The sequence below is a fragment of the Chlorocebus sabaeus genome, chromosome 15, assembly GCF_047675955.1.
Source record: "Chlorocebus sabaeus isolate Y175 chromosome 15, mChlSab1.0.hap1, whole genome shotgun sequence".
Taxonomy (NCBI): Eukaryota; Metazoa; Chordata; class Mammalia; order Primates; family Cercopithecidae; genus Chlorocebus; species Chlorocebus sabaeus.
The window spans coordinates 3860365-3875154 of record NC_132918.1 but is presented as its reverse complement, the minus strand read 5'-3'; the positions used below and the strand labels follow the sequence as shown (position 1 = coordinate 3875154).

General features: G+C 42.3%; 1 protein-coding gene across 4 annotated transcripts in view; it reads right to left on the bottom strand.

The window, feature by feature from the left end:
- IGF2BP2 (insulin like growth factor 2 mRNA binding protein 2) overlaps positions 1–14790 on the bottom strand; it is a 186166-nt gene that overhangs the window by 51366 nt on the left and 120010 nt on the right. For all 4 annotated transcript variants that reach the window (XM_007971841.3, XM_007971842.3, XM_007971845.3 and 1 more), the window contains 2 exons: positions 2811–2859; positions 1129–1180 (listed from right to left, as the gene is read on the bottom strand). In XM_007971841.3, coding sequence (XP_007970032.1) covers positions 1129–1180; positions 2811–2859 — 101 coding nt within the window. The remainder of the gene's footprint in view (positions 1–1128; positions 1181–2810; positions 2860–14790) is intronic.

Genomic DNA, 14790 nt, shown 5'->3' with positions numbered 1-14790 from the left:
ATACTGAGTCAGTGAGGTTCAGTGACTTTTTCAAGGGTTCGCAGTCAGTAAATGACTGAATTTACACATTCTGTTTTCTAGGTCAAGTCAAAAATAATCTTGATCACGTATTATTGCCTGTCACATCAGGAGTTTGGAATCTACTTCTCTGGGACTCTTAAAGAGCTACGTAAGATAACAACTTTAGGTACCATTGTTTTTCTTTTAAAAATCACAGTATTTCATGCTTTAGAAGATAAAAAAAGAAGCTGGCAGGAAGAAAAGTATCTTCTGAGCATTTTCAGCACTGTTCCTGAGACAGGTGTTCCTCAAACTTGAGTGTACACAAAAATCACTTCGGGTTTTTTTTTTTTTTTTGAGACGGAGTCTCACTCTGTCGCCCAGGCTGGAGTGCAGTGGTGTAATCTTGGCTCACTGCAACCTCCACCTCCTGGGCTCAAGCGATTCTCATGCCTCAGCCTTCCAAGTAGCTGGGATTGAGGCATGCACCACCATACCTGGTTAATTTTATATTTTTAATAGAGATGGGGTTTTGCCATGTTGGCCAGGCTGGTCTCGAACTCTTGGCCTCATGTGATCTGCCTGCCTGGGTGTCCCAAAGTGCTGGGATTATAGGCATAGGCCACCACGCCTGGCCTCGGGTGCTTTTTTAAATATAGATTCAAGAGCTCTTCCCTGCAAGACTCTTACTCAGTAGGTCTACAGTAAGCCCTAGGAATCTGCATTTCACAAGCACTTCAAGGGATTATTGGTATACGAGTCCTATTCATTGGGTAACACTCAGTCCAAGACATTAGGGATCTGTTTCTCTTATCCAGGAAAAGGAAAGTAGCAACCGTGTAAATCCAATTACTCCTAAGTGAATTAAGCTTACCTTAGCCTGACAGCACTTGAGCACCCTGCACAGTATATGAGAAACAGCTTGTAAATAATATTCCTCGAAAAGGCAAACTATACAGACATAGACAGAGACAGGTATCTCTAACACATAGATGTAAATACATATACTCTAGGAAGTTTATTTCAAAGAAATATGAAATTAATATTTCTCCCTGGAGTTGACCTAATCTATAAGAAATAACAGGTAATATCTCACTCCAAAACCAGGCTAACTTCCTCAGTTATTACCTTGTTCCACATTCTCCACTGTCCCATATTGAGCCAAAAGTCCATCCAACACCTAAAAGAGAAAGCTTCCATGTCAGAATGGGAAGGCAAGATCATATGTACAAAAAACACTACAGTAATATCCCCCCGCAAATGAATGAAAGAAAAATAAATAGATGGTTATAGGAATAATCTAATTAAATTGATATTTCAGGTCTTCCATAAAAACAGAACTGAACAAATATACGGGACCTTCATTCGTTTATTGGCTCCCAAATAATCTGTTCACTAAGGTTACAGAGCAGAATTTCAGTCTTAGTAACTGTTAACAATCACATTCATCATGATGGTTGGAACACACTACTCTTATAATGAGAAGCAGAATAAAGTACAAGGCTCACTCCACTTTCTTAAAATATTTAACAATTCTTTTACAAGGATCTCTTCATTTTACAAGGTAATAGGATGTGTACATTTGAAATTTTCCATAATAATCAGGTTTTTTGTTTTGTTTTGTTTTGTTTGAGATGGAGTCTCCCTCTGTCACCCACACTGGAATGCAGTGGCGCCATCTTGGCTCACAGCAACCTCCACCTCCTGGGTTCCAGTGCAGCAATTTTCCTGCCTCAGCCTCCTGAGTAGCTGGGACTACAGGTGCCCGTCACCACGCCCAGCTAATTTTTGTATTTTTAGTAGAAACGTGGTTTCACCATGTTGGCCATGCTAGTCTCACACTCCTGACCTCAGTGATCCTCCTGCCTTGGCCCCCCGAAATGCTGGGATTTAGAGGCATGAGCCACCATGCCCAGCCAATAATCTTGTGGTTTTGTTTTTTTTTTTAAGTAATAAAAACATTAGATAAAACATTGTTTCCTTTAAGGCACTGTGATTTTCTTTGGGTTGGGGAATAAAATATGGGGCAGTTTGTTTTTAAATAATGCAATAAGGCCACTCCTCGTATTCTTATTTTAAGGTAGAAATCTTATAAGCTTTACAACTCTGAAAACATACCTTAACTATTACAGCAACTAATTCAAAACAAACAAAAAATTCTGCTAAAACCAACAAATGCTTTTCTACTTTTGTTGCCTTTTCATCAACTTTTTTTTTTTTTTTCAAATTATAATCTGGAAAGATAAAAATCTTTTTAAAAATCATGAGATACAAGGCAGGTGGATTGCTTGAGCCTAAGAGTTCGAGGCCAGCCTGGACAACATAGCAAAACCTCATCTCTACAAAAAATACAAAAATTAGCCAGGCGTGGTGGCATGCATCCATAGTCCCAGCTACTCAGGAGATTGGGGTGGGAAGATCCTGGACCCGGCTGCAGTGAGCCATAATTGGGCCACTGCACTCCAGCCTGGGTGACAAAGTGAGACACTGTTTCAAACAAACAAACCAACAAACCATGAGATATAAATCACGAACCAGGTATATATTTTGTTTCTTGGCTTATTTGCTGGTGCTTGGTAGCATGGTACTTGAAAAGACAGAGCCTGAGGGATCAAAGTACACATTCTATGAAAGAAACAAATACGACCCCAAACTTATTACAGATCACATATATGAGGGTACTGAAAAGAAAGAGGCAGGACGCAGAAGCTTTGTGGGAAACTCTGAGGCCCTCTAATTCCTAAATGTAAAATAGAACTAAAGAAGGGAGAAATGTCTCATCAACCCATTAAAAATTGACACTGGCTTACCTCCCACTGCAGGTGAGGAGGGATGTTTCGAATCTGAATTTTCCTGCTCCTGTAAAGACAAAACCACAGACTATAACACTTTCTCCAGGACACAAACTATAGCAAATAATAAAAACCGGCTTAAATCTGTCATTTGAGTTGCTTTCTCACTGTGTTCACCATGGTATCAACAAAAAATTCCTACTGTGAATCAAGAGCACAGTTGTTTGGTTGTTGTATTTTTTGGGACAGAGTCTCGCTTTGTCGCCAAGGTGGGGTACAGGTGGTGTGGTCTTGGCTCACTGCAACCTCTGCCTCCCAGGTTCAAGTGATTCTCCTGCCTAGCCTCCCAAATAGCTGGGATTACAGGTGCCCATCACCACATCTAATTTTTGTGTGTGTGTGTGTTTTTTTTTCCAGACGGACTCTCGCTCTGTTCTCCAGGCTGGAGTGCAGTGGCATGATCTTGGCTCACTGCAACCTCTGCCTCCCAGGTTCAAGTGATTCTCCTGCCTCAGCCTCCCGAATAGCTGGGATTACAGGTGCCCGCCACCACACCTGATTTTTGTGGGCTTTTGTTTTTTTCTTTTTTTAGATGGGGTCTCACTCTGTCATCCAGGCTGGAGTGCAGTGGCGCGATCTCAGCTCACTGCAACCTCTGTCTCCCAGGCTTAAGCGATTCTCCTGCCTCAGTCTCCCAAGTAGCTGGGATTACAGGCATGCACCACCACGCTCAGCTAATTTTGTATTTTTAGTAGAGACGGGGTTTCACCATGTTGGCCAGGCTGGTCTCGAACTCCTGACCTCAAGTGATCTGCCTGCCTTAGCCTCTGAAAGTGCTGGGATTATAGGTGTGAGCCACCACGCTGGCCTCATGAGCATGTTTTAAGGTTTTCAATTACTTTGGGGGGTGGTGGGGGGGAAGAAATCCCAAGAAGCTTTAATAAAAAAATCAATAATTTAAATACAGACTCATCTTTTCAATTTCCTACCAAAGTAGTTAGAATGTAAGTCATCATACAGATTCTATTTATAGAATTATCCCCTTCTTCCTCAAAATACATTGGCCTGCAACTGACCCTACCCCAAAGTGTACCTAGGTTCAAACAGGACAGGTGAGGTCATATATAGTGGGCTTCAACAAGATCAGGTTTAGCTGCCCCCTTATCTAACAATGCAAAATGTCATTTAAAAATATGTTTATGGCCGGGCGCGGTGGCTCAAGCCTGTAATCCCAGCACTTTGGGAGGCCGAGATGAGCGGATCACGAGGTCAGGAGATCGAGACCATCCTGGCTAACACGGTGAAACCCCGTCTCCACTAAAAATACAAAAAAAACTAGCCGGGCAAGGTGGCGGGCGCCTGTAGTCCCAGCTACTCGGGAGGCTGAGGCAGGAGAATGGCGTAAACCCGGGAGGCGAAGCTTGCAGTGAGCTGAGATCCGGCCACTGCACTCCAGCCCGGGCAACAGAGCGAGACTCCGTCTCAAAAAAAAAAAAAAAATATATATATATATATATACACACACACACACACACACATATATATATATTTCTGAATAGGTAATACAGTCCTAATTCAAAAGTTAAAACACTATAAAAAGTTATACTGTGAAAAGTCTCACCACCCCCTTCTTTCACCAGAAATACTTTTTACACATTATTTGCGTATCTTTCAGATTCTTTATGCAAATAATAGCAAATGTGAATATATATTCATATTTTCACCCTTTTCTTACAGAAATATCTGCATATTCTACACATTCTCTGCATCTTGCTTTTTTCACCTAACAGTCCTATTCTTAAGATCTTTCTCAAGGTGGAGGTAGAGAGCTTCCTCATTCTATTTCATAACTACGTAGGTATCCTGGAGTATATTTAATCCATCCCCTACTAATGGACATTTGGGCCTTTTCATTCAGAGGCTTTCCCCAAGACATCCCGCTGGTCTGAAAGCTTTGAATGACTTAGATTGTTTCTTGTTTTCACTTAAGCATTAAAATCAGACAGAAAAAGAACAGTATAAATTATGTAAGTTTTTTCCCCCTTTGAGAAAATGCTGGATCCTGGAAATAAAGCATTTAAATTTTAGAGAGGTTGTTTTAATAGAGGAGCTTGACACTGAAATCCTATAAATACCATTTTGGGGGGGTTGCCAGAAAAGGGATGTGGTGTACCACCTTGTGGGGTCAGAGATACTAAACAGTGGCTATACAGTCACGTGCTTCTCCAGGGCTTTAATCTGGGCAATAGCCCCAGAGAGAAATGTTGTTGTTGTTGTTGTTGTTTTTGAGATGGAGTCTCGCTCTATCACCCAGGCTGGAGTGCAGCGGCGCAATCTCAGCTCACTGCAAGCTCTGCCTCCCGGTTTGACGCCATTCTCCTGCCTCAGCCTCCCGAGTAGCTGGGACTACAAGTGCCTGCCACCATGCCCGGCTATTTTTTTTTTTTTTTTTTTTTTTTTTTTTTGTATTTTTAATAGAGACGGGGTTTCACCGTGTTAGCCAGGATGGTCTCGATCTCCTGACCTCGTGATTCGCCCGCCTCAGCCTCCCAAAGTGCTGGGATTACAGGCTTAAGCCACCGTGCCCAGCCTCACAGAGAAATGTTACAATTCAAGCAGAGAGAGAAAAGGAGAGACACACACAGAGAGGTACAGAGATGGAAGAAATAAATGGGGAAATAACGAATTAAATGAGGGGCTCATTTTCTCAGCTCCTTTTTATGGAATGTCACGGGGGCAACCCCTCTGCTCTAGCTCCCATACACTACTTCAGTCTTGTCTATTTTTAAAAATGTGAATGTAGTCATGCTTTACTAGGGCTGCTTTAATGACTAGACAGAATCACTAATTGTGCATCAGGATGGAAAAAGAATCAAGAACTAACTTCTACCTCTATGCTGTGAAGGCTAATTCCCAACATGGCCTTTGGCAATAGTTCAGAATAAAACAGCCAGCACCATCCCATACAGTGGCTACATAGAAATTCTCTATGGAAGATGTTACCAAGTCTAACAGTGTATAGAAAAGGCATCAGAATTTTCAAGAAAATAAAATATTTCTAAAGAAAAATATTTTTGTTATTTCCAAATAAAAACATTGACTCCAACTGCTAACCAACAATTTACTGGTAGATATTCTATTGGAAGAAACTCATGAATGAGCACAAAGAGATGTGAACAAAGACAGCTACTGTAACCTTATTTGTAACAAAGATTGCATACAATCTAAATATTCACTGAGAAATGAATACATACATCATAATACAGCCTAATATAGAATATCATGCAGCTCTTAAAAATGAAGTTGACAAGCATGCACTGTCATAGAAAATTCTCCAAGGCATGCTGTTACAAGAAAAGAGGTAATTACAGATTAAGTTGATCCTGCTTTCAAAAAGCACAAAACCAAACTACCTGTTATTCAATGTGTATGTGTGTAAATGCACAGAAAAAGGTTGCACCAAGCAGATTTAGTTGGTAAAAGAATACTGTTATTTTAGCTACTAATTTTTTTATTTACATTTTTTAAAATTATTAAATTTTTAACAGAGATGGAGTCTTGATACGTTGTCTGCTGGTCTTGAACTTCTGGGCTCCAGTGATCCTCTCACTTTGGCCTCCCAAAGTGCTAAGATTAAAGGCATGAGCCACCATGCCTACCCCTTATTTATTTTTTTTAATTGAGAATATATTCACATCTTATCCTACAGGCTTTAAAACACGAACAATGAAAACATCTATTAGGGTTGCCTTAATATACAAGATTTATCTTTTTTTTAAAGTATCCTGGAATCTGCTAAGTAAAAAAAAAAAAAAAGAAGAAGAAGAAGAAAAAAAAAACAAGCCTCATTTTCTCCATAATTACACTAGGTATTCTTGAAATCTAATACAAGTAAAAGTTGTTTCTCATCCTCACTGTCGCAGAACTATTAATGTATGTGGCAAACACTTCATTCGTAGTGCAAAAGTAGGAAAACTCTGCCCTATGCTGATTACCCCAAATACTAACTGAATGCATCTAAAACAATGGCATTTCCCTGTAATAATTCAAGTAAAGACATCAGTTCACTAACTGGGAATGTCCTGCTTCGTTAAGCCAGACACTTGGAGGAATAATCTCTAAAAAGCTAGACTGTCGTACTTCTAATCTCAGATCAGGACGGAAAGGAAGAAAAGGAACTGAGAACTAAAAAGAGAAATGGAGATCACTACGGTAGAACCAACTAACCTGGAGTTCAGGTGGTCATTTGGGAGACTATCCTGAGGGATTATCTTTCGGGGTCATGAGCAATTAGGATCTCTGAGATCTGCTGACTCCTGTGGCATCATCTGGACAGCATGCCTTCTCATCAGGGTACCCAGAAGGCCTGTTCTCTTCTTCCCCGGGAGGGACTTCGGCATGTCCTTCAAAATGCAGCTCACACATAATCCCTGCTGAGCTTTCCAGAATGTCTCCAGAAAGAACTGTTTCCTCTGCACTTTTCAGCTTTTCTGGCAGCTCACTCTTTGCCATTATTACTTACCTGCTAGTGCTGTGTCTCCTCAAGCCCCTCAGTGATTTCATCAAGGACAGGTTCCTCGTTTACTATTCTACTGTCTAGCACGAGGTCTCACACACAGGGGCTGAGAAGAGCACTTCTGCTGCTGGCTGTGGTCTGTTCATGATGAAGACCCTCCAGACCCCACCCAGGAAAACGAATTGTCTATTTTTTTCTTTGCAAGGTCGTCACCAAGAGAGGGAAGGAGGTGTTTGTTTCCCTCCTTCCTTTAGACAAGAAAGGAAAGTATTTGGCTCAGTCTCAAATGGGAATACGGATCTTTCTCCCTGAAACTGTGCCCTGCTTTAAAATGGCCAAACACACAGTAACTTAGGAAAGTGATTGGTAATAGGAAAATAATTCTTTGTCCCTTAAAATAATAATTTCACAGTTCCAATATGTTAAAAATGAAACCAAGTTTCTCTAATTACAGATAAAAGGCATTTCTCACCCTCACTGCCACAGAGCCACAGAACTATTACAGCCGTCTCCCAGCTGGTCCCTCTGTCTTTGGCCTGCACCTCCTCCTGTCCCATCCACTCCTCACCTGGCTGCCAGTCACTTTCCCACACATGGAGAGGGCTACTCCTGCCTTCCTTGACTCCCTGCTGCTGCCTCCTCCCCATCTCTATCTTTAAACACTCCTGCCACACCAAGTCCTTCCACTTTCGGTTCACAAGTGTGCCGGAATGAGCCTTCAACTCCCTCAGCTCACCTTCAAACAGAAGTAGAAAGAGCAGCGGGAACATGTCTTTATTTCACCTTCATTTTAACTGGAAGCAGAATAAGACCTGAAGTTAAGCAAAGGGTGCTCTTTAATACAAATATACAGGTTCTTTCCCTGTGGCTTTCGGATTCAGGAACTCAGAACTTCCCACTCTCAAATTCAAGTAAACTAAGTGTGTGGGAAAGGGCCACCTACCAGGAAACGAGTAATGCAGCCCTGGGGCCATCCTGCTTTGCTGGGGAACTGGCTACCTTTACCGATTCTAGACTCTGGTCAATTGGTGATTATAGCACACATGTGTGGACTATCAAACTGTAAAGAACTACAGAATAAAATACATGTAATCCCAGCTCATCTAACTAATTTACAGTTGATGGGTTCCAAGGACTTTCAACATATAAATGCCTCAGCGTATATTTTATAACATGTTATATTTATAATATGTTATCTTTGTGCTGTAGATGCCCAGAGGTAACAGAAGGTTCCAACTGAGTGAATTTCAGATAAGCTAGATGTCCACTGTTATGAATTTCAAGGGCCTGGCAGAAATTATTTAGTCATGGTGGAATTTGTTTCTTAAAGTAAGTAGGCAATCAGCCAGGGAAATAAAATCATATTTAATTATTGAGGAACCTCATGAAACTCAAGAACCATTTCATCTGTATTATTAAACAACAACAACAAAAAAAGTTGGGAGGCTGAGGCAGATGGATCACTTGAGGTCAGGAGTTCGAGACCAGCCTGACCAACATGGTGACCCTATCTCTATGAAAAACACAAAAATTAGCCGGGCATGGTGGTGTGCACCTGTTGTCCCAGCTACTCAGGGGGCTGAAGCAGGAGAATCACTCAAACCTGGGAGACGGAGGTTGCATTGAGCCGAGATTGAGCCACTGCACTCTAGCCTGGGGGACAAGAGAGAAACTGTCTTAAAAAAACAAAACAAAACAAAAACGTAAAACACCTGCTTTGGTGTGAGGAGGATAATGCCATAGTTTTCAGGCATATGGTCAACTAGCCACAAGTCTATCAGCTACCTTGAGAACTCTAACCCCAGCCTTGGCTATGCTGTGGGTCTGACTAGAGAACAAATTAATATGAATTGTGGGAACCCAGCTTGTAGGATTCCAGCTTCCATTGGAGAATTAGGCCAGCTAAGAACTGGATGATTCCCAGGCAACTTTTGGGCAAGAGAGGCAACAGAGGGCCTTGTGAGAGTGTCCTTTGGGTCTTAATAGGGGATTCTACCCAACTAGGTCCCAGCTGTTTCCATAGCACTTCTGAGCTCCATCAGATGATAAAAGGGATTTCCTTACATGCATTACCTGTAAAGAGAGGCAGGTATGCTAACCAACCCCGAGCTGGGACAGAAACCACCAGTGCTCCCAGCCCTCCTCCCCTTCAGTGCTGCAGTCAGATTCTAGTCTATTGCATGCGCTCATTAGTGTGTTTCCTATTCCTCATTAGTTTGAAAGTTCCTCTGAAAACTTCTGGTCATTCTGTACAAGGGATATCCTGTGCTAAATTGAACTAGGACCTAGAGCTGCTCAAGGAAGCAAATAAATCACCAGTGATAGCCAAGTCCAATCCTCTACCCAACTGTCTCTTCTTTTTTTCTTTTTTTTTTTTTGAGACAGGGTCTTGCTCTGTCACCCATGCTGGAGTACAGTGGCGTGATCTCAGCTCACTGCAGCCTTGACCTCCCAGGCTCAAGTGACCCTCCCAACTCAGCTTCCTGAGCAGCTGGGACTACAGGCCCAAGCCACCATGCCCAGCTATTTTTTGTAATTTTTGTAGAGATGGGGTTTTGTCATATTGCCCAGGCTGGTTTTGAATTCCTGGGCTCAAGCAATCCACCCACCTTGGCCTCCCAAAGTGCTGGGATTACGGGCATGAGCCACCACACCCAGTCCAACTGTCTTTTAAAGTTCTCTCTCGCTTTCTTTCAAACCCAGACACTACACAGGAGGATCACAGAGACTGATTGAGAGTCAATGAAAACAAAATTGTTTAGTTACTTTCTTTGTTGCAACATGACTAAGAACAATTGCCTCTATGGAATCCAAAATAAAACAAATGTATTAGAAACTAAATGTGTTCAACACAAATAAACTGTTGAAAATGAACAAAATGAACAAAAATAAGTTTGGGTTTTTTTTGAGAGAAAAAACAAATGATAAATGTAAATCCTTGTGAATATTAGTAGTCAAATCATAAAAGGATTAAATCAAATACTGTGGTGACCTGCTGCAAAAGGTTGTCTTTTTTGTTTTTTTTTCCCCCCCAAGACAGAGTCTTGCTCTATTGCCCAGGCTGGAGTGCAGTGGTGCGATCTTGGCTCACTGCAACCTCCCTCTCCCGGGTTTAGGCGATTATCCTGCCTCAGCCTCCTGAGCAGCTGGGACTACAGGTGGGCGCCACCACACCAGACTAATTTTTGTATTTTTAGTAGAGACGGGGTTTCACCACGTTGGCCAGGATGGTCTCGATCTCCTGACCTCGTGATCCGCCCACCTCAGCCTCTCAAAGTGCTGGGATTACAGGCATAAGCCACCGTGCCCAGCCCTACAAAGGGGTTTGAGCCAGGAGAACCGTAGTTATGAACCCAGTAATTTTCCTTGCTCTATAAACTCATGTTCACAAAACCATAAGCTCCAGAACAGCCCTCACAACTCATGCTTCCTGGGCATTCAGAGACAGAAATTCATGAAAGTTCATTGCTTGAATGAAACAGGAAAAAAAAATCACTTAATATGATGTGTCTTGGTCCACTTGGGCTACTATAACAAAACTCCATAGACTGAGGTTATAAACAGAAATTTATTTCTCACAATTCTGGAAGCTGGGAAGTCCAAGATCAAGGTACCAGCAGATTTGCTGTCTGCTTAGGGCCTGTTCCTCATAGAAGGCACTGTCTAGCTGTGTCTCTGGATGGAGGAATGACTAGATATCTCTCTGGGGTCTATTTTATAGAGGTACTAATCCCCTTCATGAGGGTTCCACCTTATGATCTAATCAACTCTCCAAGGCCCTTAATACCACCACCTTGGGGTTAAGGATTTCAACATAAGAATTCGCCGGGGGGGGGGGGGGGGGGACACACAAACTTTTAGACCACAGCAAAAAGCAATAGTCTGAGACTGTAATTCATTTCTCTCTCCACAGCCCTCTCAGAGCCTACTAGCTCACAAAAAGACCTAACACAATTCTAGATTCCTCTTTTGAGGAAACCATCAAAGATTCTTAATTGTTTCCTGTTGAAAGGAGCAGAGCCGGCCGCGGTGGCTCACACTTGTAATCCCAGCATTTTGGGAAGCCAAGGTAGGAGGATGGCTTGAGACCAGGAGTTTGGCACCATCCTGGGCAACATGGCAAGATCTCATCCCTACAAAAAGAGATGGTGGATAATTCCATAATACTATTCATTTTTAAATTATTAGCTAGGCGTGGTAGCACATGCCTGTAGTCCTAGCTACTTGGGAGGCTGAGGTGTGAGGATCACTTGAGCCTGGGAGGTCAAGGCTGCTGAAAGCTGTGACTATGCCACTGCACTCAAGGCTGGGCAACCGAGTACCGAGTAAGACCGTATCTCTCTAGCAAAAAAAAAAAAGTGGAAGGAGAAAAATCAATGAGTCAATGGATCATTAGATGATGTTTAGCTGTCTATGAGAAGACTGGTTGGATGGTTACTCTTGGACAAGATGGTGAAGGAATTCCTCTATTGGGTCAGAGGAGAACTTGCATGAAATGACCATTATGTTTCATTCCACCTTCAGGATTCTATAAATCTTTTGGACAGAATTGTAACAGGAAGGTTAAAACCATTTCCCATTAAAAGGAAATTAGCATGCTTGCTTATAGATTGAAACCATCACGCACTGTTGTAGTGAAATAGATCACCAGATTTCTCAGAGATTCCAGGTTTTTTTTTTTTTTTTTTTTTGAGACAAGGTCTCACTCCAGTCACCCAGGCTGGAGTGCAATGGCATGATCTTGGCTCACTGCAGCCTCGGTGTCCTGGGCTCTAGTGATTCTTCCACCTCAGCCTCCCAAGTAGCTGGGACGACAGGAGCACACCACCACACCTGGCTAAATTTTTGTATTTTTATTAGCGACAGGGTTTCTCCATGTTGCCTAGGCTGGTCTCAAACTCCGGGGCTCAAGCGATCCACCTGCCTCAGTCTCCCAAAGTGCTGGGATTACAGGCATAAGCCACTGTGCCCAGTTGAGATTCAATATTTTAGCTCTTTAAAAAGGATATCACTTAGTCAAACGTGGTGGCACATGCCTGTAATCCCAGCTACTCAGGAGGCTGAGGCAGGAGAATCGCTTGAACCCGGTAGGTGGAGGCTGCGGTGAGCCAAGATCATGCCACTGCACTACAGCTTGGGCAACAAGAGTGAAACTCTGTCTCCGGGAGGAAAAAAAAAAAAAAGACATCACTATCTAAAATTCTGCTTTTAAAAATTTATATTCAACGTTTAATGAAGGGGCTTTTTTTGAGACGGAGTCTCACTCTGTCACCCAGGCTGGAGTGCAGTGACACAATCTCAGCTCACCACACCTTCTGCGTCCCGGGTTCAAGCTATTCTCCTGCCCCAGCCTCCTAAGTAGCTGGGATTACAGACGCCCACCACCATGCCCGACTAATTTTTGTATTTTTAGTAGAGACGGGGTTTCACCATGTTGGCCAGGATGGTCTTGAACTCCTGACCTCGTGATCCACCGGCCTTGGCCTCCCAAAGTGCTGGGATTACAGGCGTGAGCCACCAAAGGGGCTACTTTACTGGAATAGTGGTGAATAGCACGACTATGTGAACTGAAGGAAGACTAAAAATCCATATAATTATTCCAAGAAAGATGATAGCTTTTTGGGAGGAGGGCGTCAAAGACCTCATTCGGAAATCAAACAAAAACAAAAACCCTAACACAAAAAAATTGTGATTATCCTTATCAAGGTTTGTGTACAATTCCCTATGATAATACCATCTCTCCCTTCCACCATCCCTCTCTTCAACTCATTCTGTGCAATGCAGAGAAAGAAATGTAGTTTTAGCTCAAGTTTTACTAGAACTTCTCCATGGGCTTCACTGAACACTATCTTTTCCCCATTTCTCAGTTTATTTATTTGATGAAGTCTAATTAAACATTTCCAAGGTAAACCCAAAACATTCTTCACAGCGTGTTTAGCATGAAGGTTTTCCCAAATCACCGTTACTACTGACATTCCTGGACGCTAAAGCATCTTATTTAAGCCTTACCCATTTGAATTAGGTGTTGTTACTCCCATTTTTCAGAAAAATGCACTGAGGAGCTGATGAGTCCCTTGTCTGAGTCTCATAGTTAAGGGTCACCATTAGGGAGTGATATTTTTGACTTGTGGTCTCTATAAAGTTTTGCTCTTCCAATGTCACTGGAATTATTAATTCACCAAAAACAAAATTTACATTTCAGGCATGTATTTTAGTTCAATGAATTTTGGTCAAGATGTCCCCCTCCACTGACAAACGTTAAGAAAACGTGCCTTGGGAATGATGTCCAGCTTTTCCTTCTCAGCATCAACCGCACCATAGAGTCGCTGACCGAAAACATCTCCAGGAAGGGTTATTTTGGAAACTTCACTGTGGTAGCTCACTCTTTGCTTCTCAAAAGGATTTACTTAAATATAAATGCTCTTTAGAGAGGTGATAAAGGTATTAACTGTAAACTCCTTCATGGATTAGCTGACTTCTGGTTGATGGTCAGGCTCCCCTGGTGCATAGCGGGGCGCAGTACATACATGGAAGGGCCTGAGGGTGGAACGGTGACACCTGCTTATCCCTGGTCCCCAACCAGGGCGGTGCCGAGCCTCATGGGACCAGATCAAGTTTGAGAACCTTCCTCAAAGCATGGATTGCTCTACAGGGAAGGGCGGAGTGAATCCCAGATAGCTAGACAAAGTCGTCAGAAGAGCAAGAACATTAATGTGTGCTTGAGCACAAACATGCATTTGGATTCAGGAAGGTGAGACTTTGGGACATAAGGCTGAGTTTTTATTGAGCCAAAAATCTGCATGCCTGCTTTCAGTTTTTCAAGACCTAAACAGAGTAAAAAACCACAAGCATTTTCTTCAATGTTTTAATTCTGCCGTGATGAAGGTTTCAGTTAACAAAATCAAATTGAGTTTCTAGAGAAGTGATTAGTCACCCTTACATGATCCTCAACTCATTATCTGTAATTAAGATTAACTAGGGTAAAAACAAATATTTACACATAATCATTTGAGCTCAGATAAATAACATGTACAAACATGATACAACAAAAGCTATAATCTAAGTATATAAATGTTTGCCTTGTGTGGCACATGGTAAATACAAAACCATCTTTGTAAAGGCCAAGAGGGTCACATGCCCAATCACCAACTGTGCCATCCTTTCAGCATCTTGTCAATTAGTTTCCTAAAAACTGTTCTCTTTAGTTCTCCAAACAGCACTTGAATCTGTCCCTTTCCTTCCTCCCCTACTACCTGTGTCTTTTTTTTTTCTTCCTCTTCAGCCCAAGCAGTGTCTGGAGCACAGCATGTGCGCAGCAATCAGCAAGCTCCCCAGGGGTGTTTGCTGCTGGACGCTGGCTTCTTTCTCCTGGCCCACTCCATCCCACATTCTGTCTTTCGACTGTAAGAGGAACATGTGCTTACTAAAGACACTGGTCTTCAAACAGCCAATTTCTTTCATTTCCAGTTTATGAGTGATAAA